This window comes from Gigantopelta aegis, chromosome 11 (assembly GCF_016097555.1).
Source record: "Gigantopelta aegis isolate Gae_Host chromosome 11, Gae_host_genome, whole genome shotgun sequence".
Classification (NCBI taxonomy): Eukaryota; Metazoa; Mollusca; class Gastropoda; order Neomphalida; family Peltospiridae; genus Gigantopelta; species Gigantopelta aegis.
Window position 1 is genome coordinate 579,817 of NC_054709.1, and position 25,042 is coordinate 604,858.

Below are 25,042 nucleotides of genomic sequence, written 5' to 3' on the forward strand. Positions count from 1 at the left end.
AACATCTTAGAATGCAGCAAACTCAGGAATGTCCCTTTAATTTGGTACAATATTTTATAATTAAGACGTTTAGCATTAATAAACATACTTTATATTCATCTTGGATGGCAATCTTTTGAGTATGATTTTTAATACATTTTTAAATTCGTGTTTCTAAAGTTGTAATTTAGAAAAAAAAGTGCATTTCTGTCTTAGTAAAAATGTTTGGACAATGGGAGAATATCTTTCTTCTGCTGGGAACTAGGAGATTTTCTTTTCTTTCAGTTTTAATATTTAAATGATGAGAGCTTCGTATTACTAGGCTACTGGTATTTAGTTTGCTATACATAGTGTTAAATACATCGGGAACCACTTTTATTACACCGAATATTTCAGTCTCCCTAAAGCTTTATTAATTGTGGCGAGCCAAGTTTTAGGGGGTCTGTTCATGTTTCCCAGAATTTTTTTTTTTTTTAAATTGCTAAGAACAGACCGGCCTCGGTGGCGTCGTGGCAGGCCATCGGTCTACAGGCTGGTAGGTACTGGGTTCGGATCCCAGTCGAGGCATGGGATTTGTAATCAAGATACCGACTCCAAACCCTAAGTGAGTGCTCCGCAAGGCTCAATGGGTAGGTGTAAACCACTTGCACCGACCAGTGATCCATAACTGGTTCAACAAAGGCCATGGTTTGTGCTATCCTGTCTGTGGGAAGCGCAAATAAAAGATCCCTTGCTGCCTGTCGTAAAAAGAGTAGCCCATGTGGCGACAGCGGGTTTCCTCTAAAAACAGTGTCAGAATGACCATATGTTTGACGTCCAATAGCCGATGATAAGATAAAAAATCAATGTGCTCTAGCGGCGTCGTTAAATAAAAAGAACAGGGAGTCGAGCCCCATGCTACAGCATACGCGCCTGCCGCACCCCCCCCCCCCCCCCCCCGTGTTCAAATTACCCCGAATCTAAGCAATACGCGCTACAATATCATCACAACAGTTAAAAATACCCACATGAAATGAATATAAATAATTTAACAGTTGAATGCTCGTGCTAGTTCCGAAACGTGAATGAATTATTGTTTTGTATGTCAGCCGACCAACAACGCCTTCACAACACAGCTGACACCAGTCAGCTTGTCAGAGCCAGTCCACTTTTTTCTAAATGGTATTCCCCTATAGTGACGTCACTCCATATCATTAGCGCAACGTGAAGGGTCCGCCATTTTGAGTTTCACGTTTTTCATCATTGCACACGGCACGTAATTTATCAAAGCTTTGGAGTTGCTCAGTGGATCTTTGCGGGACTTTTAATTTGTTGACAGGTGATCGAAGCACAAAATAGTGTTAGCAATGTGCAGGAGTGCAGATTTTGGGAAATTATTTTATATTTATAATTAATTATGAGATAACATTTGTCTATTTTTGATGTCAAGTCTTTTGTTTAAAACAACCGGCGTCAGTTTAACAGTTATTGAGTTAAAGAAAAAAGTGTAACGTGAATCGTTTTAACATCAAGATTTCTTAAGTTAATTCCCTTTAAACTTTAAATTAAATACCAACTTTTACACTGTGTATGCATTAATTTATCGGTGTATTTTCGTAAAATGCCTTTTGTCCACTGCACGATGTGTGTTACCACGAGGTTTTCGTTCCTGTGTTTGCTTTTCTGTGTGCCTTCGTGGATTTTTGGAACCAGAGGCACTGTAGCTCAAATAGCTAACGAGACGAAATCAGACATGTCTGAGACACCAGTTCCACCATCTAGTCATCACACACATGATCATGCTGCTTTTCAAATGAACCAGACCACAATGCATACAAATGTGGCTGAAGAACAAGCAAAATATTTTGCTTCACTGCTGTTTGCCAAATATGGGATTGACAATCATACTCTTCTTAGAATAGAACTGTTGAACCTTTTTCATAATTTAGGTCTTGATGGCCAGAAAACTAAACAGTTGCATTTTGATACATCAAAAACAGAGCATGAAAGTGTTGGTGAAATCCATAACCACGATTTCCATGAAGAAAGTGGACACAATGATGTTAATAAGAATGGACATACACCCAGTGATAAATATTCCAGTTCTTACAAAAAAGACTTGGAGAAAAATGCTCATATTCACACAAATGTTAGCAGACTGGATCATAATGACGATAGAAACATTCAAATGACGGAAAACAGTTCTGACCCCCATCATAACCATCATCAAGATCATAATGTGACTGTGACTGGTTCTGATGAAAATCACACCAGAAACACTCCGGTTCATGAACACGATTCAAGTTTTCCTAACTCTCAAAACACAACGACAGAAACTAGTTTAAAACCTGACAGTGGGGAGCATAAAGACCGAGACGGAACCCAGAGTCGGACTGGTGGTAAAAAACGCAAAGGAAAGGCTGGTCGCCGTGCAAAGAAAGAACGGAAAGCAAATGGAAGAAAGAAGAAGGAGCGTGATGAAGATGCATCGAAACGGATTCCCCGAGATATTTCAGATGAGTTGCATCACGATCATACTGAGGTACGTAGATGAGTTGCATCATGATCATACTGAGGTACGTAGATGAGTTACAACATAATCATACTGAGGTATGTATGAGTTGCATCACGATCATACTGAGGTACGTAGATGAGTTGCATCACTATCATACTTAGGTACGTACGAGTTGCATCATGATCATACTGAGGTACGTAGATGAGTTGCATCATGATCATACTGAGGTACGTAGATGAGTTGCATCATGATCATACTGAGGTACGTAGATGAGTTGCATCATGATCATACTGAGGTACGTAGATGAGTTGCATCATGATCATACTGAGGTACGTATGAGTTGCATCATGATCATACTGAGGTACGTATGAGTTGCATCATGATCATACTGATGTACGTATGAGTTGCATCACGATCATACTGAGGTACGTAGATGAGTTGCATCACGATCATACTGAGGTATGTATGAGTTGCATCATGATCGTACTGAGGTACGTATGAGTTGCATCATGATCGTACTGAGGTACGTATGAGTTGCATCATGATCATACTGAGGTACGTAGATGAGTTGCATCACGATCATACTGAGGTACGTATGAGTTGCATCATGATCGTATTGAGGTACGTATGAGTTGCATCATGATCGTACTGAGGTACGTATGAGTTGCATCATGATCATACTGAGGTACGTAGATGAGTTGCATCACGATCATACTGAGGTACGTATGAGTTGCATCATGATCATACTGAGGTACGTATGAGTTGCATCACGATCATACTGAGGTACATATTCAGTTGCATCGTGATCATACTATCATACTGAGGTACATATTCAGTAGCATCATGATCATACTATCATACTGAGGTACATATTCAGTAGCATCATGATCATACTGAGGTACATATTCAGTTGCATCATGATCATACTGAGGTACATATTAAGTTGCATCATGATCATACAGTACTGAAGTACATATTCAGTTGCATCATGATCATACTGAGGTATGTATTCAGTTGCATCATGATCATACTGAGGTATGTATTCAGTTGCATCATGATCATACTGAGGTAAGTAGGTATGTTGCATAATGATTTTATAAACATAACTAATTTGTATCTGAATCAGTGCTACATGTAGTTCTGGGTCAGCAGAAAATGTCACCAAATTTTCATTCGTACTTTAAAAACTGCAGAAACACAGTTGTTCTCCAAAAAAACTGAGTTGTCACTGTCAAACAAATATGGCAATACAACCTGTATTTCCATTATTATCTGTATATATGTATTTATTATCTGTATATATGTATTTATTATCTGTATACAGTAGAATCTCATTGGCTTGAACGCCCAACGGTCGAACCTACCGGTATTCTCGAACCAAGAACAATGTCCCGATTTTTTCTCTCTATTAAACCCTTTTATTTTGGTGCTGATTGGTCGAATACCCCTAGGGTCGAACAGAAGCTTTCTCTCGAACCAGTTTATTGGTCCTAACTGTAAAATTAAACATATTTAGCTCGAACGACTAAGTCTATCCGAAGAAATACAAAAAATATTTATGTACGAATTTTTTTATTGACCCTTTTACGTCAATCTCAAAGTAAGTTACTATAAATTTGGAAGTGGAACGAATTAATCCTAGATCATATGCCGGCTTATCATGTTGTTTATTTAGCACCTATTGGTAATTATCTTTCTAGTACAGACAATCGTACTACAACGATTTTTTAAATAAATAAATATTTATAAATACAGACTGCCAGTGTGTTTGTTATTTGTTTATTTAACGGTGATAAATAAAATTTACAAATATGTATCTCATCCGACATTTGACGACGACTTCGTTACTCATGAGTCAATAGTACCATCTCACCCAAGCCAGTTTTACGAAACTATGCGATGTGTTCCGATTGGTTTTTGTGTTACGGAAGCACCCGACAACGGCCGAATGCATGGTTCGAACTACCCGATGGGTCGAACAGACTTTGATGCACCGACAGTGTTTGAGCCAATGAGATTCTACTGTATATGTATTTATTATCTGTATTAATTTATAAATGTAAATATAGAGGATTTGTCACGAGTGTATTTTAATATAGAAAATATCAACTGAGTCTATGTCAGTATTGTAGAGACTCTGCTGAGGCCCCCCCCAAAAATAGGTGTGTTTCCGGTCGACCGACCGTCCCTAGTTTTACCTCCGACCCTAATTTTTTTTGGTCTTAAACTGAAAAAATAATGAAAAATAAAAAATAAAAAAAAATAATGAAATAAAAAAAAGAAGTAAAAATAAAAGAGGACAACATCACCAAACAAGAGTATTTCCTTCCTTGCACATTGTTTACGTACTATTATACGATACATTTTGCACATGTAATTCCCTTCTGAAAAACATCGAGAAATTATGGAAAAGCTTTTGTAATAGAGTTCCTTCCCCTGATTAGCTACCACCGAACAGCTTGGTCGGTCACGGAAGTAACCGAATGTACGAACATAGCCTTGGTACAGGTTATTTCGATTAAATATAATCGTATCAATTCAGCTTAATTCTCGTCTTCACTTAAATCAACAGGTCTTATTATTAATGCATCTCAAATGTTTGCATAAAGTATTTAAATTAAGAACAACGAAATTAATACAAATGTCCCATTAATTTAAGGAAATACACAAACAGTGCGAACCAATACTACTACTACAACTACGACAATAACAATAATGATAATGATGGTAAATAATAATAATAATTATTATTATTATTATTATTATTATTATGATAGTATTCAATTTTTAAAACCAAAAAACCCCCTACCTACCTACCCTAATTTTTTGGGGGATGCAATCGGAAACATGCCTATTTTTTTTTTTGGCCTGATACAAATATCGATCAACTAGATAAGCTTGATATATTACATGTATATTCAAAAACACAAGTAATGAATTCTATTTATCCTATAACACTTCTAAAATAACATTTTATTTCAATATTTTGTAAAACAAAAGTTCTGAAGTCGCCTCACCGGTAATATGATGTCATAGCGATTAGCACAAATGTAGTTAGACATCACACACTTCAACTAAATCTCATCAAAACATTACACTGGGATATACAAGTCTTGTTTACCGTAAACAAATGACCCATTGACAGCGAAACATTATTAACCAAGTTAATACTCAGGGGTGCACAAATCGGTTGTCCGCACGCCCGGGACAACCAAAATATGTTGCGGGCAACCATTCTTTGTCAAACGGTTGCCCCGGCGGGCAACCAAGAAAATCATAAAACTAGTAAAATGAAAAACAAAACTTCCCGACACTCGGACAGTCACGGGCAATTCAAAAGTATTGAAACTGATAACTTGACTGACGGGCAATATAAATTAAATATCCACCCTAACGCTGCCATCCATTCAGCATCCACTGTGCATGATTTTGACGAGTTCAATGCAGACAGATACGTTTCAGAATAGTGGCTATTAGCAAAGGGCACACGACATGTGAAAGGCCACAAACTACACCAACAAGCATCCAGTTCTGAGCTAAAAATTTGGCTAAGCCATTTTCTATCTTCCGATGTGAACAATCGTTTACATAATCTATCCGACGCCTAACATATAATAATAATAATACCAAATATTAACAGGGATCTCGCGACTGGTAACAAGAAGCGGTGTCATCAAGAATTCAGCATAACAATGTTTGCTTATTTTAATAATCACAGTTATTAATTTTAACAGCAACATGTATGCAAGAAAAGTCTGAAAAATCTGTAGCGTGTTATTTTAGCCAAAGTAATAAAAACGGACCGAAATTGCGTGTCAGTTTCAATACACATGCTAGTTCAGGGCCAAAGACAAGTAGGCTAGGGCCGAGTCCAGGTAGACCGAGCAAAACAAAAACGTCCGCTAAACTGGTTTATGCGCTTCACGTTAAACTCAATGTCCACGTCGGGAACCAATCGCATAGTTCGCGAACGTTTTCCAAACGTTCGTTGGCTGTTCTCAGTGTGCATATAGGTCACGCTTGACAGTCAGCCGAGACTTGCACGTGTCAAAAGACATTGTTGCAGACATTAAACAATACAATTACACGCAAGTAAATCTTGATGTAAATTTGTGAGAAAAACCCCCACCACCAAATAGTTGTTCGCATTAATGAATACTTAATTGCTGTTACGTTTATTTATTTCCGTTGTCTTTGTTAATTTCGCACTCATGCATTTCACGATCACGGGGAAAGGAACATGCAGTATTTATACAAATTGCAGTTAAACGTACACTGAATACAATTAGTTTACAATAATCATGATATTTGTTAGATAAAATATTATATAAATTTGTTGACTGTGAGGTGACATCTCAAAAGTTAGCTAGATTTTAAAAAGACCGTAAAATTTGAATTAATTATTTTTTTAATTAAAACCTTTTGACGTAAACAGATAGTTATCATAACGTGAAGTCAGCATTCTTAGGCTACGTATTTTACAAGCTGAAATCAACAACAAGCATTTAACACGACGCGGAAATCAACAAAATGGCGCAGATTACGAAATTGTTGGGGTATGGAATAGATGGGTTATTTTAAAATACAATTAAAAGCAGTTCAACCCAAAAATAAAGATTGCTATTTTACAGAAATAATGAGCACTGTTTAAAAAAGAGAGAGTATTGGCTCTCAGATTTTTATTAATGCCATAGACTTTAGAATTTTGGGTGTGTTTGCAGAGGGCATTGGCTTCCAACTCTGCATATCTCCTCTCACCCACTGAAAAATCAAAGTAATATATTAACTGCCCCTAACCCCATTGCTGTCTTTGATTTTGATTGGGGATTATTTTGTTATTCAGATGTATTCCAGTTTGTACATAATTAGCTTAAAAAGATACAAGTTTCATATTCATATATAAATACTCTATACAGTACTACACAAAACAATTTTGGCTAAAACATTTTCATTATGGCAAATAAAAATCCCATTTGGCAATTCTTTTGGCAACAGGTATTTTTAATCTTGGATGAGCCCCGAGTTCATCAAGTATTATGACTGTGACAGCCCAAGCGAGATCGAACCACCTCTGTGGATCCATTCAGCTGATTGGATTGTTTCTCGTTCCAACCAGTGCACAACAACCGGACAAAGGCTGTGGTATGTGCCTTCCTGTCTGTGGGAAAGTGCATATAAAAGATCCCTTGCTGGGCAATTCCACGGTAACGGAATTACGAGTTGGAGAGATATTTCAGGCATTAAACTCAGCTAGTCCACATAAGAAAAATTATCATAATGATGTAACTATGTAATACACTAGTACTGCACTAGTGCTTGTCATGGGCAGAAGTGAGACTCCCTACTGCATGGTGTAGTGCATGAGTACTTAATTAAAGTTTGGTAACGGAATTACGTAAAAACGGACACCATTTTTACGGGCACCGCAAAACATTAACAAACTCTGTGAAGTATGATGAAATAATTATTTATCTTCATGATGGAATGATGACCTAATGACTTGTGATTAACAAAATAGAAATTATATTACAAATTATCTTTTCATAATTTTATTGTACAACATTGAATGCCGGTAACGGAATTACACAGTTCGGTAACGGAATTACCGCTCTGAATTTACTGTTGAAAAACCATATTTATTTACTTTAAATTTGATTTGCAAATATGTTGCATAATTTTATAAGTTAAATAATAATTAAGTATACTTGTTTTAAGCATTCATATTAATATTTCAAATGATAACTAGTTTCAATATCGGTAACATGTACACGTGCATGTATATTATGAGTGGAGATTTAAACTAGCACTAAACTGTGTACATATTACATAGTAAATGTTTAAAATGTTTGACAGCAATTGAAAAAATTTATTGAACAGTGACATTGTTAATAACAAAGAGAATTACACCAGGTCAAAGGAACACAGGCCAATTAAAATTATATAGACTGACCGTCAAACATCTAGATTGTATTACGATAAGTGAAAGATATTATGCCTAATAATAAAATTCCTCATCTATCTGAGGTTATGGTAACATACATGACAACATTCAAAACACCAGTATTTTCTTCTTTGGCCAACCAAACATGCCATCTTTCCATTATAAGAATTTTACTCAGATTCGATTTCCTTGTAAACACAGGATTAACACTATAAAACGGTTGCTTTCTTTTTGCCCATTATATACATTTAAAAGCATAATGTTGGTAATTAGAATGATACTTTCCATTTTCTGCATATCCTGTAATTTAAATATAAATTATTAAATACATGTACAGTCAATAAATGCCTTTGGATAAAGTAACATTAAAGTTTGCTTCAAGTAGATATGTTATGTTACATTTCCACTTTCTGTCCCCTATATATGTTTAAAGATATATGTATAAGTGAAAAGAAGTCTATTTTTAAATCTTGGAAGTGAAATAACCATTCACCTGCTAAAATTAACTCAAAATCGCGTCATTTTTCAAAAAACAGATGTACATACGATCATCTCATCTTCTATTTAGCTGAGGCCGAGCTCATAATTCTGTTACATTTTAATTTTATAATGCTCTAAACTACACATCAGAGGTCTTAAGTTTCCACACACTGTCCCAAACCCTACATTCACATTGTGCTGTCTTATTTACAGCAGGCCATTTTTGTTTCAGAACAGGCCACATTTCTTTTGGCCTGCTATTTAAAATAAAAAAATAATGGCAGGCCATATTTTACTTCATATTTTGAACCCCGATATAATTCTAGTAGGTTTCGATTATAACTTGAATTTTGTCATGGATATTGCAGATGTTTAGTCAGCATAATGAAGCTTTTAAGTAGTACTGTTTGGTTAAAGTTGATCAGATTTCCTTAATTTCTATATTGTTAATGGATGACATTTATATTTGCTATGGGTGTTCTGCAAATGCATTTGGAGCCACTACTAGTACTATTACCATATGGATTTTTAAAAAAGATTTTGTATATCTTCCTATTGTTACATCACTTGATGTATTGGTGTATATGGATAAGAGTGTAGCATTTTAGTACTATGTAGGTTTATATTAAAGTGTTTCTTGACAATATATACCAAAGACGGTAACGGAATTACAAACCTATGTTAACGGAATTACATATGTTTACAGCTATATAATTTTACTAATAATGTATGAATTTGAAAGTAAATGTGTCTGATTATATTCATTAACATATACTCAGAGAATATGAGTTGATTCCTTGATTACATATAAATGAATAATACAGTCTAACTTTTTGTTTGTTTTCGGTAACGGAATTACAAACTGATTCTATGTTTTCTAATTTCCCCTAAATCTAAAAAAATAATTTTGTTCATTAAAGTGGATTATGAAGTGTAGTACTTTGTTAGTGGTAAAACAAAAACACTAATAAAAAGAATATTACCTTCAATTACATGGCTGCTGTACATAAATTCATAGTGTGTATTACGGAAGTGTCATATTTTTAGTGTGACGGTATCCTCATAAAATAGCTAGTCAAACACATCCATTTATTTTACAATATTTTACTTATCAGATTTGGATTCTCCAGTCATTTTTACATTGAAAACAATCTATATATAAGGAATAACATGATTTGATTTTTTCACTCCATGTCCACTTTAGCATGGAATTGCCCTGCTGCATTAGGACAAATGTAGCGGGTTTCCTCTCAGTCAGAATTACTAAATGTTTGACATCCAATAGCCGATGATTAATTAATCAGTGTGCTCCAGTGGTGTCGTTAAACAAAACAAATTTTTTTTCAGCCTAAGCGAGGATGACCTGTAGATAAATAATGTTAAAAAAGAAATAAAACTAAACTAATAAGTAATGATAATAATAAAAACATTTTAAATTTCAGTTTCATTTTAAAGACAGTTCAAAATTATATTCATAAAATGCTTTATGAAATATGTGGGCAACCAAGAAATGATGTGGTTGCCCACCGGGCAACTATCACAATTTCACATTTGTGCACCCCTGATACTGGTAAATATCAAATGGGTTTATGCCATGGCTATTGTGGGTAAGTTAAAGGATAAAGATCGGTGTGTAAACTATTATCACTTCTATCCAGCAGATTAAGCTGGTCCTCATATATATATTTATTGCTACTATTCCACACAGACCACGAATCCCATAAATCGCTACGAATTTTAAATTTAGGATTCGTGAAATTTTGCAAATTAGAATGGTCCAATTCGTGATGCTCTACGATTCAGTTATGATACAGGTACGATAGAGTTACGAATATATGTGGGATTCGGCTCGAATCGCACGAATATTGTCAAGAATTCACTACGATTTACAAGAATCGATTACATATACTGCATGAACATTAGGAATCAGTTACAAATCAGTTAAGAATATGCCGAATGCATCTAAGAATCAGGTACGATTAAAATTGAATTCGTCACTATTCTTGACAGTTCATAGGATTTTCCCTCAAGATAGGTATAAAAAGGCCCTCACCCCTGCTTGGGCATCAGTTCCAAAATAGATGTTCAACGTAGAGCAGCTGTAGTACTGGCCCTGGAACTGGAGTATCAACACCAGCTGCTGATAGCTAGAAGAAGACTGCTTCGAAGAAGAAGGAGAAGAGCCCCCAGGTGGTGGGTTAGACCGTGGCTGACACCAGCTAGAAGGCTAGAATATGGTCACTACAACAGACTGATGCAGGAGCTGAGGGTGGAAGATGAGAAGGCCTTTGCCAACTATGTGAGAATGCCACCCCACATGTTTGATGAGCTACTCAACAGGATTAGGCCAGTCATCCAGAGGAGGGACACCCACATGAGACCAGCCCTAGATGCTGGAATGAAGCTGACCATGACCCTCAGACACCTGGCTACAGGAGACCGGTATGACACCCTCCAGTATGACTTATGATGTGGCTACAGTACAGTGGTATGGACTGTGCAGGAAGTCTGTCAGGCCATCATACAGGAGCTGAAGGATGAAGTCATGCCACTGCTAAGGACCCAGGAGGACTGGAAGGCCATTGCCCAGCAGTTCCAAGACCGGTGGAATGTTCCTCATGCCCTGGGGACCTTGGATGGCAAGCACATAGCCATCAGGAAACCACACAACTCAGGCAGTGTGTTCTACAACTACACAGGCTTCTTCTCCGTGGTGCTGCTGGCCCTTGTGTATGCACATTATAAGTTTATCTGGATAGACACTGGTGGAGAAGGTCATCAATCCGACGGACAGCTGTTTGGTGCTTCAGAACTGAAAGAGTGCATTGATGACAACACCATAAACTTCCCTGACAGCGATCCCCTGCCCAATGATGACAGAGACACACCCTACTACATCCTGGGGGATGATGCCTTTCCCCTGAGGACTTTCCTCATGAAACCCTATGGCAGGAGGAGTCTGGACAATGACATGCTGGTGGCCAGCTACAGATTTTCCAGGGGCAGACGTGTGGTGGAGAATGGTTTCGGAATACTGGCCAACAGATGGAGATGCTTCCTGGGCACCCTGGAACAAGGACCTGATGTGGTGCGGTTACTGGTGGAGACAGGAGTCATCCTCCACAACTTATCAGGATCAGGTTCCCTACCATTGGAAATGCAGAGGTGGACCGGGAGGATGAGGACCACAACATCATCCCTGGTGCCTGGAGGGCAGACCAACAGGTGGAGGAGATATCCCAGGCCCAGGCACCTAACAGAGACAATCGTGTGGGCAAATTGATGAGGGACTATCTTAAGGCCTATTTTAACAGTGAAGCAGGTTCAGTTCCGTGGCAAAAGAGACTAGCGCGAGTGAGTGTTAATTGAATGATGACTGTTGATAATTTGATGTTTAAATGTTTTTCTATATATGTTATTAGTGTTTATAAATGCTCGTTTTTACCACTAAAATGTTCAGTTTATTAAAAAAATTAGTAATAAATTTAAAGTACCCAAAACTTGGACTTTGGATTTTGATATCTTTTTTAAAGTTTTATTTTTATTATATAAAACTCAAAGACAGAAATACTTATCTAAGTACATGTTTATTACATTCATATCATAATCATATCATATCATATATCATATATTCGATTCGTGGTCACAGCCTCCAATTTACAAATCCCTGAATGAGTTAAGAATACCTACGAATGCCTACGAATCGATTACGATTCAGTTACGATGCCTAAGAATGCACTACGAATTTGTTACGAATTAACTACGATTTTTTGGAATTGGGAGTTCGTGGCCAAAATTTTGAACAGCTCAAAACTTTCCACGAATTCCCAATCGCTCAAGAATTGCAAGAACTGACTACGAATAAATACGAATCAGTTAAGAACTTCACGAACTGATTATGATTGAACTACGAATCCTAAAATTTATCAATTCGTAGCGATTCGTGGTCTGTGTGGAATAGTAGTATATCCAGCAATCACTGTATACATTGGCAAGATATATGACGACTAGATAAATCTTTATATTTTTTGTCACTGACCAAAAATATAGGTCACGTGACATAAGCCCGACTCGACTCGAATATTGCAGACTAGATTTTTAATAAACATACTATTTAAATCATTTGTTTTAGTATAGTAAATACAAATAAGTTTTGAGATAACAATACCAAACTTGTATATGTATTTATGAATTAGAGTTTAGAAATGCTTTTTCAATGTGATGAATGTAGCTAGCATCTTACAAGGAATGACGTCATGTATCTTGTATGACGTCATACTGCAAAATCCTTGCTAGATTGACGATACTCGATTTGCGGACACAAAATTGGATTAAATAATGATTCTCCGACTATTCTTGTGGGATTGCAGGATAAAAGAAATAACTGGTTACTGTCTTAAAATATCGTCTTTATCCTGCTCAGGTCAAATGACGAACGCATTCGCCATTCTAACCTTTGCAGGATAAAGCCGATATCTTAAGACAGTAACCAGTTATTCCCTATATATATATATATATATATATATATATATATTTATAAACAACTTACGTGATGTCACTGACTGACGGCTACAACTGTAGACAGGGTCAAATGTAGCTTACAGCCTTTCTGCCAAAACATTATTTGAAGGTAGGTAATAAAAACCAAAAAGACCATAAATTCCTCTTGTAGGTGGTAATACAAAGTAAAATGTTTTGAAATTGGACAGTATATTTCATGTTCTTTGACAAATTTCTAAGAATATATCTATTAATTTCCAAAATTTCAGGATACATTTTACTCTCCGTACTCTCGGGCAGAAACCCTGGCTTAGGATGAGCATGAAAGTTTGCTGAATTATATATCTGTTAAACTTCAAAAATTGCAAAATCTTGTTTTTTTTCTTTTTTTCATTTATTAATATGACATACAATTATTTCCATCAAATTAAAATAAAATTTGCCACTAGTTATCAAAATTAGCAATCGGTGAATATGGATTATTATAGCAGTATGAATATTATTTATTTTCATACATATTAAAAAACCATGATTCAGGCCTTTTTAATGTTAACTTTATAATAAAAAAGAAAAAGAAAGAAATGTTTTATTTAACGACACACTCAAAACATTTTATTTACGGTTATATGGCGTCAGACATATTGTTAAGAACCATACAGATATTGAGAGAGGAAACCTGCTGTCACCACTTCATGGACTACTCTTTTTGATTAGCAGCAAGGGTTCTTTTATATGCACCATCCAACAGACAGGGTACTACATACCACAGCCTTTGATATACCAATCGTGGTGCACTGGCTGGAATGAGAAATAGCCTAATGGGCCCACCGATGGGGATCGATCCCACACCGACCGTGCATTGAGCGAGTGCTGTACCACTGGGCAACGTCCTGCCCCAATTTTATAATAAAGAAAAGTTAAAACCAGGCAAAAGGTTTGTTTTGCCAACTTTATAATAAAGAAAAGTTAAAACCAGGCAAAAGGTTTGTTTTGCCAACTTTATAATAAAGAAAAGTTAAAACCAGCCAACTTTATAATAAAGAAAAGTTAAAACCAGCCAACTTTATAATAAAGAAAAGTTAAAACCAGGCAAAAGGTTTGTTTTGCCAACTTTATAATAAAGAAAAGTTAAAACCAGCCAACTTTATAATAAAGAAAAGTTAAAACCAGGTAAAAGGTTTGTTTTGCCAACTTTATAATAAAGAAAAGTTAAAACCAGGCAAAAGGTTTGTTTTGCCAAGTTGTAGTCAAACATCAGACGATAACACTACATACTATGTTTTCATTTCCAAGAAAGGCCACTTATTATAAAATATTGAAAATCCTGAATTAAAATATCTTTTTAGCCTAAAAGGAAAAAAACAAACAAGCAAGAGTTACCTCTCTTGAACAGTGATAGATGTATGATTTTGTCTTGAATAGTGACATATTTTGTGTAATTTGTGTAGGGCATGTACCATTGGTGTAGGAAGGTGCCAAAACGTGTGGGACACACACCACACATACAGATATATATTATAAGTTGTAGAAGCATCACGAGGGGTATATGGCTTTTTATGTACCCTCTGTGTTCTTTTACCCCGAGCCGAAGGCGAGGGGGTAAAAGAACACACAGAGGGTACATAAAAAAGCCATATACCCCGAGAGATGCTTCTACAACGAATTTATCTTGCCGACATGTTAAACCATATAGCCAAATAATCAAAATAACGCCAGACAATAATTGTTAACAATTTATTAACGGAGCCGTACCATGCGGACGCGAACGAAACCACTTGCCAGTGACGAAAAATAGTTCCATCGATAAACGAGTTTTTAACTTCAAATGTTTTAATACGAAATTGTCTGAAACAGATATTAATAAAAATTAAAAAAAAACAACTTTTTTTTATATCAGAAATGTATGTAGTAAAAAAATATATATATTAAAAATAAAAAACAAAAAAACAACTAATCGCGCATTAATACAATAACACCACGACCGTAATTAGGTGGCCGAGTTCAACATTGCAGCTTTTAAAAGTATTGAAATAGTGTATTTTATAGTAAAAATAAAATTAATTATGTATACTTGATTGATTATCAATGTTATTTATAATCTAATTATTGCTTTAGCATTAACTGGGGCGGCTGGAAACTGTTGGAAATTACAGACGGGGTATAAGAGAATTTGGCTCCGCCCACAGGGGGATAAGGGATTTGTCCAACGGCAAACAACCAATGAGATTAAAGAATTTTACATGAAGGCGAGATAATATAAGTTGTAGAAGCATCACGAGGGGTATATGTCTTTTTATGTACCCTCTGTATGTTCTTTTACCCCGAGCCGAAGGCGAGGGGGTAAAAGAGCACACAGAGGGTACATAAAAAGCCATATACCCCGAGAGATGCTTCTACAACGAATTTATCTTGCCGACATGTTAAACTATATAGCCAAATAATCAAATTAACGCCAGACAATAATTGTTAACAATTTATTAACGGAGCCGTACCACGTGGATGCGAACGAAATCACTTGCCAGTGACGAAAAATAGTTCCATCGATAAACGAGTTTTTAACTTCAAATGTTTGTAATATGAAATTGTCTGAAACAGATATTAATAATTTAAAAAAAAACCAAAAACTTTTTTTTATCAGAAATGTATGTAGTAAAAAAAATAAAAATATTAAAAATAAAAAACAACTGTTGCTAATCGCGCATTAATACAATAACACCACGACCGTAATTAGGTGGCCGAGTTCAACATTGCAGCTTTTAAAGTATTGAAATAGTGTATTTTATAGTAAAAATTAAATTAATGATGTATACTTGATTGATTATCAATGTTATTTATAATCTAATTATTGCTTTAGCATTAACTGGGGCGGCTGGAAACTGTTGGGAAATTACAGACGGGGTATAAGAGAATTTGGCTCCGCCCACAGGGGGATAAGGGATTTGTCCAACGGCAAACAACCAATGAGATTAAAGAATTTTACATGAAGGCGAGATAAATATATTTATCATATAATATTATCTTACATTTTCAGTGCAGTCAAAGTATGTAATATTTTTCAGATCACATACTTTAAGAATTTGATAATTATTTAACTTTGCAAATTAGATGTAAATTAGTCGAGGTCTCGGCACTAGGTTTATTGATATTTAAGCAAACGTACTTAGGTGACACTCCATGATTGACGTATGCATTCAGAATCCAGGTCAAAACCCCCTCCAGTCAAAAAACCCTGCGATAAATAGTCAAATGGTCAAAAAACCCTCTTATTATTTTTTTTTGTATTTATGGTGGTAAAATTAGTATAATGTTGATATAGATGGATAATTGTTTAAAATTTTTTATAAATAATTCTCAGAAATATATTTAGTTATGTTGTTATTTAGATCCTTGAATAATAAAATAATATAATGAAAAAAGAAAGAAATGTTTTATTTAATGGTAACGGAGTCGGTATCTGGATTAAAAATCCCATGTCTTGACTGGGATCCGAACCCAGTACCTACCAGCCTGTAGACCGATGGCCTACCACGATGCCACCAAGGCCGGTCAAAATAATATAATGAAAGAACTTGATAGTAATTAGCAATATTTATAAATTGTTTGATTGATTGATTTCAACTTATTTTCGTGCTTATATCCAATTAAGGTTCAAGCACGCTGTCCTGGGCACACACCTCAGCTCTCTGGGCTGGCTGTCCAGGACAGTGGGTTAGTTGTTGGTTAGTGGTTAGTGAGAGAGAAGAGGGTGTAGTGGCCTTACACCTACCCATTGAGCCCTTAAGAACTCACTCTGGGTTGGAGCCGGTACCGGGCTGCGAACCCTGTACCTACCAGCCTGTAGTCCGATGGCTTAACCACTGCGCCACCGAGGCCGGTATAAATTGTTTGATCTTAGCTACTGAAGAGATTAATGTAATTGGGAAGCCTTCAGTGAATCCTTAAATAATATAATTAAAGCAAGTAATTGAGCAGTTCATTTTGAACATCAAAGGAAAGTACATATAGCAAGTGTCACATGGAGTGCTATAAATATGGAGGATACCCTCAAAGGCATCAGACACTGCATCAGATGGAAGTAGATCTAAATGTGATCTAATCAACACCTACACGTATGCAATTATATGAAATTCTATGCAATTAAATTATATCATATGCAAGCGTGAATAAATTCCAATACTTTATATTTTTGGTATCAGTTATTTGCATAATTTTTTGTTATTACTTATAACATAACAGTTATAAGAAACTCAGGTTTATTTTCTAAATAGGGGGTTTTAACTGGAAGGGGGTTTAGACTGGAGGGGGTTTTGACCGGAGGGGGTTTTGACCGGTTACCATGCATTCATAGTCATCAAATAAAAACATTTCAATGGCAATTTGACACTGGAAGCTGTTCAGCATTCAGAAAACAAAAAACGCTAGGCATAACTTTATTTTGATGTAAGGACATCCAAAATGATGTCATTCGAGTTTCACATCATTTCCATTCAAAAATACCTCGTGCCACATATCCTTACATCATTTGAATATCTAGTAATGGCGGACTGGAATTAAAGTTGCGTGTACAGTTTACAAAAACATGTTGTATTAAGCTTGAGCTAATATGATAAAGAGATTATTACTCTCGTGTATTTCAGTATCGTCAATATCATATATTAGGAATAAAAATAATGTATTATGCTCGCATAATACAATTTTTATTCATAATATATGATATTGACGATACCGAAAAACACTGGTAATAACCTCTATATATATATATATATATATATATATATATATATATATATATATATATATATATATATATATATATATATATATATATATATATATATACACACAGTGGACTCTGTCTAAACCGGATTCTGTGTAATCCGGATCTCTGCGTAAACCGGTCCATTTCTAAAGCCCCGTCCAGCTACCGTTTATCTCTTAGGTATAAATCTCTGCCTAATACGTACTCTGTCTACTCCGGACTCCGGATAAAAAATCAAGAACGAAAGAACCGTTCATGCATTAATTACCTCTGCCTACACCGGACTGGGATTTGACTGAACGACGGGCTGCTTAATTAGCTGAACAATGATCGTCTCTTGCCGAGTAATCAGAACGCTGTCGCAAGATCAAATACAAAATGTAATCACACTCGAGTGAAGTTTATTCTTATTGCGGTAGGCCGTTAGATCTGGATTTTGTATTCAAATAATTTCGTAAGTACGAATAAATGTTTTAGGAAATAAAATGAAATTTAACCTAGTGCAAATATTAGAATGACCAGAAACACATTTAATATTTAGACACTAATATTTTATGCAGAAAAATATATTTGATATGTAATTACAGTCGTTAAAAAGTCTCTGTTAGTGGATAACATCTTAAAAATTGCAGCAAACTCGGGAATGTCCCTTTAGGTATATTTGTTATGTCTGTGAAATAATCGATTGCAAGTCTGGCTTGTATGACTGTGTTTCCCAACCATCCATGGGTTCAAATGTCATTGTTGATCGATCATTCAAGAACCATAACCCTGGATGAAAACTCTGCCTAAACCGGTCCTCTATGTAAACCAGACTATTTCGACGGTACAAAGTGAGTTCGGTTTAGACAGAGTCCACTGTGTATATATAAATAAATAATAAACCATCGCTGCTGCTACTGGATCGGGAGAAGTGAGGGTGCACATGCCCCAACTTCCTATTTATTGAAAACAATAAAATTGAGTCACCTATAAGGCATCCTTTTTTCCGGATTAAATTTGGAACATATTTTATAGACATTTTATAAGACGCTTAAGTGCGTAAAACCAAAAGTAGGAATACCACTCCCATATATTACTTGTTATTAGGAATACCGAGTACACAGTGAAATAGATAATAACACTTCCATATATTACTTGTTATTAGGAATACCGAGTACACAGTGAAATAGATAATAACACTTCCATAGATTACTTGTTATTAGGAATACCGAGTACACAGTGAAATAGATTATAACACTTCCATATATTACTAGTTATTAGGAATACCGAGTACACAGTGAAATAGATTATAACACTTCCATATATTACTTGTTATTAGGAATACCGAGTACACAGTGAAATAGATAATAACACTTCCATATATTACTTATTAGGAATACCGAGTACACAGTGAAATAGATTATAACACTTCCATATATTACTTATTAGGAATACAGAGTACACAGTGAAATAGATTATAACACTTCCATATATTACTTATTAGGAATACTGAGTACACAGTGAAATAGATTATAACACTTCCATATATTACTTATTAGGAATACCGAGTACACAGTGAAATAAATTATAACACTTCCATAGATTACTTGTTATTAGGAATACCGAGTACAGTGAAATAGATTATAACACTTCCATATATTACTAGTTATTAGGAATACCTTAGGAATACCGAGTACACAGTGAAATAGATTATAACACTTCCATATATTACTTGTTATTAGGAATACCGAGTACAGTGAAATAGATTATAACACTTCCATATATTACTAGTTATTAGGAATACCTTAGGAATACCGAGTACACAGTGAAATAGATTATAACACTTCCATATATTACTTGTTATTAGGAATACCTTAGGAATACCGAGTACACAGTAAAATAGATTATAACACTTCCATATATTACTTGTTATTAGGAATACCTTAGGAATACCGAGTACACAGTAAAATAGATTATAACACTTCCATATATTACTTGTTATTAGGAATACCGAGTACACAGTGAAATAGATTATAACACTTCCATATATTACTTGTTATTAGGAATACCGAGTACACAGTGAAATAGATTATAACACTTCCATATATTACTTGCTATTAGGAATACCGAGTACACAGTGAAATAGATTATAACACTTCCATATATTACTTGCTATTAAGAATACAGAGTACACAGTGAAATAGATTATAACACTTCCATATATTACTTGCTATTAGGAATACAGAGTACACAGTGAAATAGATTATAACACTTCCATATATTACTTGCTATTAGGAATACAGAGTACACAGTGAAATAGATTATAACACTTCCATATATTACTTGCTATTAGGAATACTGAGTACACAGTGAAATAGATAATAACACTTCCATATATTACTTATTAGGAATACCGAGTACACAGTGAAATAGATTATAACACTTCCATATATTACTTATTATTAGGAATACCGAGTACACAGTGAAATAGATAATAACACTTCCATATATTACTTATTAGGAATACCGAGTACACAGTGAAATAGATTTATCCTGCAGCCACTGTTTCTATTGACAGATTATGATGACTGATTAAAGCAAAGTCATAAACGTATACTAGCAGATTATCACTTGACGTCACTCATATGACATCACATGCATAGCTACATTACAAAATTGCTCATTTGACCTCTAGGTCGTCCTATAATGTGGCAAGAATAAAAGAAATGACAGCTTTCAGGACTAGCTCTGGCACTCGCCAAATTCACCAATTGCCAATTTTAGGAACAATTGGCGAATTTTATTTTAATTTGGCGAACAAATTTCAAGCAATACGGGTAATTGGTATTTTGTTTGAAAATAACTGTGGTTTTGCATGTTTAAAGATAATTTGGCGAATTGTTTTGCTCATCCAGAGCTAGCCCTGGCTTTTTCCCTTAATTTTGATGGTCTGCAGGATAAAAATAATAACTAATTACTGACGTCGGATATCGGCGTTATCCTGTTCAGGCCGAATGAGAAATTTCACATTCTTACCTCCACAGGATAAAAATAATAACTAATTACTGACGTCGGATATCGGCTTTATCCTGTTCAGGCCGAATGAGAAATTTCACATTCTTACCTCCACAGGATAAAAATAATAACTAATTACTGACGTCGGATATCGGCTTTATCCTGTTCAGGCCGAATGAGAAATTTCACATTCTTACCTCCACAGGATAAAAATAATAACTAATTACTGACATCGGATATCGGCTTTATCCTGTTCAGGCCGAATGAGAAATTTCACATTCTTACCTCCACAGGATAAAAATAATAACTAATTACTGACGTCGGATATCGGCTTTATCCTGTTCAGGCCGAATGAGAAATTTCACATTCTTACCTCCACAGGATAAAAATAATAACTAATTACTGACGTCGGATATCGGCTTTATCCTGTTCAGGCCGAATGAGAAATTTCACATTCTTACCTCCACAGGATAAAAATAATAACTAATTACTGACATCGGATATCGGTTTTATCCTGTTCAGGCCGAATGAGAAATTTCACATTCTTACCTCCACAGGATAAAAATAATAACTAATTACTGACGTCGGATATCGGCTTTATCCTGTTCAGGCCGAATGAGAAATTTCACATTCTTACCTCCACAGGATAAAAATAATAACTAATTACTGACATTGGATATCGGTTTTATCCTGTTCAGGCCGAATGAGAAATTTCACATTCTTACCTCCACAGGATAAAAATAATAATTAATTACCGACGTCGGATATCGGCTTTATCCTGTTCAGGCCAAATGAGAAATTTCACATTCTTACCTCCACAGGATAAAGCAGATATCCGACGTCAGTAATTAGCTATTCTCTATATAATCTACACTTTATGTTCATTGCTATTCATTATTATAATATATACTCCACATTCATTATTATACATATGAGCTACACTCCATATTCATTACTATTCATTATTATACGCATAAGCTACACTCCATATTCATTACTATTCATTATTATAAGCTACACCCCACAGTCATTATTATACATACAAGCTACACTCCATATTCATTACTATTCATTATCATAAGCTACACTCCACATTCATTATTATACATACAAGCTACACTCCATATTAATTACTATACATATAAGCTACACTCCATATTCATTACTATTCATTATTATAAGCTACACCCCACATTCATTATTATACATACAAGCTACACTCCATATTCATTACTATTCATTATTATAAGCTACACTCCACATTCATTATTATACATATAAGCTACACTCCATATTCATTACTATTCATTATTATAAGCTACACTCCACATTCATTATTATACATGTATATAAGCTACACTCCATATTCATTACTATTCATTATTATTATCTACACTCCACATTCATAATTATACATATAAGCTACACTCCATATTCATTATTATTCTCTATTTAAACCATATACACATATAGCTCATAGTTCATACTTTATGTTGTAATAAAATAAAGTTAACCTATAATTGTTTTTGTGTGTGTGTGTATATATTCCAGTGCCTAACAGAAATACTACGAGCTTTCAGCCTGGAGACAAAGGATAAGATAACTCTAACTGACTTCCTGTACATGTCTCCGGCCATCATCTACCAGCTGGATGCGAAGGACTGTTCACCTTTTGACCACGGTCAGGTGGGCAGTATTGTCGATATGTCCGGCGATGACCACATCCAAGACCATGACCATGCCCATCCCGGACACAAGGCTGCTCTGCCAGCGTCAGACGAGCATCACATGGGCACCAGTAATCCAGCGAAGGGTAAGAAACCGAGATTATTGCCCATCTACATGTGTGGCTAAAAATCTCTTGTTACATATCAAAGTGATATATCCCGAGCTAGTGCACCAAGTGGGACGTAACACTTCGACGTCGCTTTGTGACGTCATCGATTGGCACACTACAACCTTGCAAGAATGTCAACCAAACAAGTTAAGTGATGTAAATTAAGATCGATTATGGGTAATACTAATAAATAGGATATTAAACTCGCTACCATTTAGTATCATGTTTGTGTCCCTCGTGAAATCATTTTCATTCTCACTCGCTAAAGCTTATGACAATTGAATTTTTTTTTCACTAAGGATATAAACATGATACGAAATGGAAGCTCGATTAATATCCTATAAATACAATGTACTACACTCCTTTTAGCTAGATGTAATTTTGATGAAATGTAGTGTTTACCCTAGAGATTTGGCAAGACATGGTAGACTAAAGACTTTTTAAGGGCATTTTTACCATTTTCATGGGGCGGGATATAGCCCAGTGGTAAAGCACTCGTCTGATGCACGGTTGGTCTTGGATCAATCCCAATCGGTGGGCCCATTGGGCTATTTCTCGCTCCAGCCAGTGCATCACAACTGGTATATCAAAGGCTGTGGTATGTGCTATCCTGTATGGGATGTGCATATAAAAGATACTTTGCTACTAATGGAAAAAATATAGTGGATTTTCTCTCTTAAGACTATATAAAAATTACCAAATGTTTGACATCCAATAGCCAATCATTAATAAATCAATGTGCTCCAGTGGTGTCATTCTACAAAATAAATGTCTTCTTTTAATATTTTGAGGATACTATTTTTTCATTAAAGATTAAAATTAATTGAAATGAAATAAATGTAATTGATGTGCATGCTTTAATAAACGAATGGCAAAACACATAAGAGAGCTATATTATTAATTAATAATACATTTTCTAAGTGTTTTATAAAGGCAAGTTTAGAATTAATTATTGAAAAGGCTTGTTTAATCTTTGGGCAGCATGGCACTGATTAGGGCAAGATGGTGTCAGACCAGGGAAAACATTACGAAACTCGTGAGCTTGCCATGGTATCTGACGTCAGTTTTATTTAGTTTGATACCTTGGGAAGTTCACGAGTTTCGTAAAAATGATGTGTAGCGAAAGTGAGTATTGTATTATAATGTATTTATTACGCGCCTTGAAATAAAATAAAATCTGACAAATACTTTCCAACGAGACATGGAAATGCACAGAGCTAAGACAAGGAAAGATGACATCACTTACTAAAGTGACACCATTAATATGCATCTGGAAGAAACTTAAACTTAAAGGAATGATTAAGCAAGGCTTTTGGACTGCATAGCATGAATATTCAACAATATTTAATGCTGCTGTCTAGACACAAAAAGAATATATAGGGACTACCAGTATTATTATCATCACATGGTACTGTGATGCATGTTTTACCAATCTGATGCATCATGACATGTCCTAATATTAGTCTTTGTTTAATGGTATGGTGAAAATGTAGACACTAATGTAATTAGCATGTAGTGGATCATGACCCATGTCACCATATATTGCTAAAGGAAATTAAAATGTTCTCCAACAAATAACCCGTCACCCCTAAAATGATAATGGACATTAACAAAGAAAGAAAGAAATGTTTTATTTAACGACACACTCAACACATTTTATTTACGGTTATATGGCGTCAGACATATGGTTAAGGACCACACAGATTTTGAGAGGAAACACGCTGTCGCCACTACATGGGCTATTCTTTCCAATTAGCAGCAAGGGATCTTTTATTTGCGCTTCCCACAGGCAGGATAGCACAAACCATGGCCTTTGTTGAACCAGTTATGGATCACTGGTCGGTGCAAGTGGTTTACACCTACCCATTGAGCCTTGCGGAGCACTCACTCAGGGTTTGGAGTCGGTATCTCGATTAAAAATCCCATGCCTCGACTGGGATCCGAACCCAGTACCTACCAGCCTGTAGACCGATGGCCTAACCACGACGCCACCGAGGCCGGTAAGGACATTAACAACCAACAGGGTTTAAATTATTATACTGTAAATACTGATGT

General features: G+C 35.4%; 1 protein-coding gene across 1 annotated transcript in view; it reads left to right on the plus strand.

Moving 5' to 3' along the window:
- Positions 1-1,202: 1,202 nt before the first annotated feature.
- Positions 1,203-25,042, plus strand: part of LOC121385192 (zinc transporter ZIP10-like) — a 60,585-nt gene continuing 36,745 nt past the window's right edge. Inside the window, exons 1-2 of the mRNA XM_041515761.1 lie at positions 1,203-2,500; positions 22,702-22,963. Of these exons, the coding sequence (XP_041371695.1) occupies positions 1,580-2,500; positions 22,702-22,963 (1,183 nt within the window). The 5' untranslated portion in view covers positions 1,203-1,579. The remainder of the gene's footprint in view (positions 2,501-22,701; positions 22,964-25,042) is intronic.